This window comes from Leptonychotes weddellii, unplaced genomic scaffold (genome assembly GCF_054177405.1).
Source record: "Leptonychotes weddellii isolate Sample4059 unplaced genomic scaffold, ASM5417740v2 HiC_scaffold_14539, whole genome shotgun sequence".
In the NCBI taxonomy this organism is placed as follows: Eukaryota; Metazoa; Chordata; class Mammalia; order Carnivora; family Phocidae; genus Leptonychotes; species Leptonychotes weddellii.
The window spans coordinates 1-5137 of record NW_027726165.1 but is presented as its reverse complement, the minus strand read 5'-3'; the positions used below and the strand labels follow the sequence as shown (position 1 = coordinate 5137).

At 41.3% G+C, this 5137-nt stretch overlaps 1 protein-coding gene across 1 annotated transcript; it reads left to right on the top strand.

Annotated features, from left to right (window-relative positions):
* Positions 1 to 3: 3 nt before the first annotated feature.
* Positions 4 to 567, top strand: LOC145718359 (olfactory receptor 6E1-like; the record flags this gene model as incomplete). Its single annotated transcript, XM_081809850.1, has 1 exon — positions 4 to 567. A coding segment is annotated over one exon (564 nt), but the record flags the coding sequence as incomplete, so codon positions are not given.
* Between the last annotated feature and the right edge of the window lie 4570 nt (positions 568 to 5137).

Sequence of the window (5137 nt, the reverse complement as noted above, 5' to 3'; positions counted from 1 at the left end):
CTGACCATCATGAACCCGAAGACTTGCTTCCTCCTGGTCACTGCCTGCTTCGCTTTGGCCTTCCCTCTCATCACTGGTCTGGTAGTAAAGGTTTCCCAGTTACCCTTCTGTGGCCCCCATGTCATCCCCCACTTCTTCTGTGACCTTGGCCCCCTGATTCATCTCTCCTGTTCTGACACCAGGTCTGTTGAAATGTTGGCCTTCGTCCTTGCCTTGTTTGTCCTTTTGACATCCCTTATCATAACCAGCATTGCCTACAGCAACATAGTAGTCACAATCAAGCGACTCCCATCAGCCAAGGAGCAACAGAAAGCTTTCTCCACCTGCTCTTCTCACCTCATAGTCCTCTCTCTGATATATGGCAGCTGTGTGTTTATATATGTGAAACCAAAGCAAATGAACAGGCTGGACTCCAACAGGGAGGCTGCCCTTGTGAACACGGTGGTAACCCCACTGCTCAACCCTGTCATCTACACTCTGCGGAACAAGCAGGTCCACCAGGCTCTGAGGGAGACAATGTGCGGAATGAAATATCAAGATAAAAAAAATCACATGGCCTTGGACTAGAAGACCTTAGAGAACCCTGAGTCCTCATTCTGGCCAATGTAGCAGTCCACAGATTTGTAGTACAGGGTCTCTGGCAGATCTCACTTGACCTTGCACATCCTTAGGAAAATGGAAGTCTGTTTTCTCAAGGCTACATTTTACCTTGATGTGCATACTATCTTCTCCCTAAATATTCCACATTTTGATGACAATTAATTGCAATATCCTTTACTGAATTTTTTCTTCCCTCTGATATAAAGATATGCTTGAAATTTCCTAAATTTATACACTTTTTATTTCACTTCTTTCTAGGCATAATCATGGCACAATGGACTGATGATTAACCAAAAGCCATTTAGATAATTAAAACAATAGAAGGTTGTTTATTACTTTCTGGTTATGAAGGAAATTATAGGAATATTACCAATACTTCAGTCCATATTCCCTCCATGCCTAGCCCAAGGAAATAATGTTCATAGTACCCTTCACCTTGGAATATATATGGTTTGCATCAGATGTGCTATTCTTGGCCCTCAGCTTAGCTACATATGCAAGTGTCAATCCCATGCTGGAGGGAAACAGAACTGTTCTCAGGCTTAGATCATTCTCTAAAGAGAGGGAATGACCACACCATCCCATGGCTGACCAGCTCCTATTTCCTAAATTATTTATTTTAGCTCCAGCCCCTCAGATGCATTATACATATTTATGGTTGATTCCTATCCTAAAGCTGTTACCACAGATACATGTGTATATCAGTGGAAGGGAGCACTTATTGCTTCTTACTTCTTGCTTCATACTTTTGTAATTTCTTCCAAAATTCAAGTCATTTATTTATCTACTTCATATTACTAATGAAAATAAACGAATTAAACATTTTTACTCATTGAATTGTGTTGTCAACTATAAGGTTATCTTCTGATTGATAATCTATTTTAAAACCAACATTTCCATTATCTCAATCCTTAAAACTTGTGTACTTTTTCCAAATATTTGACAGCTAGAATGTATCTAGTTATTCTTCAAAAGAAACATTTCTAAAATTATTAAGACAATTTTTTATTTTGTTTCTCTTTAGGCAAACCCTGAGGTTAGATAATAATCATATGTATTTTATGAAACACACTGTACACCATGAATAGATCCTATTTGGCCTGCATGGTCCTATTACAAAGTTCAGAATTCATCTCATTGACAATAAGGAAATATCAAACATGTCCTAAAAAAAATCACAGATGATTGGCTGTATACATGGTATAAAAAAGAGTTTGGAAGAGGAGGAGCAAGATGGTGGAGGAGTAGGAGACCTTTATCTGGTCCCAGGAATTCAACTGGATAGGGATCAAACCATTCTGAATGCCTACGAACTCAACAGGAGATCAAAGGAAAAAATAGCAGCAACTCTCTGAACAGAAAAGCGACCACTTTCTGGAAGGTAGGATGTGCGGAGAAGTGAATCCAAGGCGATATTTGGGAAGATAGATGGTGGGGGAGAGGGCCTCCAACGGCCGCTTCTGGCAAGTGATATAGCAGTGGAGCACAAAATTGGAACTTTTAGAAGTCAGCTCTGCTGAGGCACGTCGCCCCAGTGGCTAAGCAGGGGGTGGAACCGTCTCTGGGACTGTGTGGTCTCAGGATCCTCAGGGTCACAGAAAGACCGGGGGTGCCCAGGTATCAGAGCACGGAAGCTGGCTGCAGAGACGGAGCCAAGGAGTGGGCTCTCAGCTCGGGGTTGCCATAAACTGTGATCTGTGGCACAGTGAGGCCACTGCACTTCCAGCAGGGACCCAACAAGCGGCAGATCGGGGGAGACTCCCCTTCCTCCCCTGGGAGGAGCCACGCAGGAGTGCACCACAGGGATCTGCTGGGTTTGGAGACTCCACACGGGGTCGGGTGCCAGAGATAGAAACGCTCGGTCACAGGCCAGGTGAGCACGGAGTGTGGCCAGAGACCGGGGAGACGGGAGTGACTGACTGCTTTTCTCTGGGGGTGCACTGAGGAGTGGGGCCCCGAGTTCTTGGCTCCTCCGGGGCAGAGATTGGGAGGCTGCCATTTCACTCTTGTCCTCCAAAGCTGTACAGAAAGCTTGCGGGGAACAAAAGCTCCTGAGAGCAAACCTGAGCAGATTACTTAGCCCAACCCGGCAAGGGCGGGGCAATTCCACCTCCGGCAAAGACATTTGGGAACCATGGCAACAGGCCCCTCCCCCAGAAGATCAGCAAGAACAGCCAGCCAAGACCAAGTTTACCGATCAATGAGAACGGCAGAACTCCAGCGCTAGGGGAATAATGCGCATAGAATCCATGGCTTTTTTACCATGATTCTTTACTCTTCAAAGTTAATTTTTTTAATTTTCTTTTTTTTCTTTTTCTTGTTTTTGAATTTTTCTTTTTCCCCTTTTCTTTTTTTTTTTTTTAAGATTTTATTTATTTATTTGACAGAGAGATAGCGAGAGAGGGAACACAAGCAGGGGGAGTGGGAGAGGGAGAAGCAGGCTTCCTGCCGAGCAGGGAGCCTGATGTGGAGCTCGATCCCAGGATCCTGGGATCATGACCTGAGCCGAAGGCAGACACTTAATGACTGAGCCACCCAGGCGCCCCTCTTTTTCCCCTTTTCAACCAACATCTTATCAATCCCTTTTTTAAAAAAATCTTTTTTATTTTTCATTTTTAGAGTCATATTCTATCGCTTCAGAGTAGTTAACCTTATTTTTGGTATATATATACAAGTTGTATTCTCTTTAATTTGGGATACAGTTTCTTCTAACAGACCAAAACATACTGTAAATCTCTAGTGTATGGCTTTGTTCTAGTCTCCTGCCTGATCACATTCTCTCCTCCTTTTTTTTTAAATCCTCTTCTTTCTTTGTTCAACCAACTTCTTATCAATTCCTTTTATGAAATCTTATAATTTTCATCTTTACAGTCATATTCTATCCCTTCATCGCATTTACCCTTATTTTTGTACATATATAAGTTTTTCTTTCTTTAAAATTTTGGGAGGCACTTGCTTCTAACAGACAAAAATATGCCCAAAATCTAGTGAGTGGCACTGATCAATGCACCAGCCTGATCATATTTGATCATATTCTGTTTTTTTTTTCTTTTTTCTTTCTTTCCCTTTCTTTTCCCCCAGTTTCAGGTCTCTTCTGATTTGTTTAGTGTATATTTTTCTGGGGTCGTTGTTACCCTGTTAGCACTTTGTTCTCTCATTCATCTATTCTCCTCTGGACAAAATGACAAGACAGAAAAAAATCACCTCAAAACAAAAACAAAAAAAAAAAACAAGAGGCAGTACCGGCTGCCAGGGACCTAATCAATAGAGACATTAGTAAGATGTCAGAACAAGAGTTCAGAATGACGATTTTAAACATACTAGCTGGGCTTGAAAAAAGCATGAAAGATATTAGAGAAACCTTTTCTGGAGAAATAAAAGAACTAAAGTCTAACCAAGTTGAAATCAAAAATGCTATTAATGAGGTGCAATCAAAAATGGAGGCTCTAACTGCTAGGATAAATGAGGCAGAAGAGAGAATTAGTGATACAGAAGACCAAATGATGGAAAATAAAGAAGCTGAGAAAAAGAGAGATAAACAACTACTGGATCACGAGGGCAGAATTCGAGAGATAAGTGATACCGTAAGATGAAACAATATTAGAATAATTGGGATCCCAGAAGAAGAAGAAAGAGAGAGAGGGGCAGAAGGTATACTGGAGCAAATTATAGCAGAGAACGTCCCTAATTTGGGGAAGGAAACAGGCATCAAAATCCAGGAGGCACAGAGAACCCCCCTCAAATTCAATAAAAATAGGTCAACACCCCAACATTTAATAGTAAAACTTAAAAGTCTCAGAGACAAAGAGAAAATCCTGAAAGCAGCTTGGGACAAGTGCTCTGTAATCTACAATGGTAGAAATATTAGACTGGCAACAGACCTATCCACAGAGACCTGGCAGGCCAGGAAGGACTGGCATGATATATACAGAGCATTAATGAGAAAAAAATACAGCCAAGAATACTATATCCAGCTAGGGTGTCACTAAAAATAGAAGGACAGATAAAAATCTTCCAGGACAAAATAAAACTAAACGAATTTGCAAAACCAGCCCTATAAGAAATATTGAAGGGGTCCTCTAAGCAAAGAGAGACCCTAAACGTAACATAGACCAGAAAGGAACACAGACAATATACAGTAATAGTCACCTTACAGGCAATACAATGGCACTAAATTCATATCTTTCGATAGTTACCCTGAATGTAAATGGGCTAAATGCCCCAGTCAAAAGACACAGGCTATCAGACTGGATAAAAAAAACAAGACCCATCGATATGCTGTCTGCAAGACACTCATTTTAGACCCAAAGGCACCTCCAGATTGAAAGTGAGGGGGTGGAAAACCATTTACCATGCTAATGGACACCAAAAGAAAGCTGGGGTGGCAATCCTTATATCAGACAAATTAGATTTTAAACCAAAGACTATAATAAGAGATGAGGAAGGACACTATATCATACTAAAAGGGTCTATCCAACAAGAAGATCTAACAACTATAAATATATATGTCCCTAACATGGGAGCAGCCAATTATATA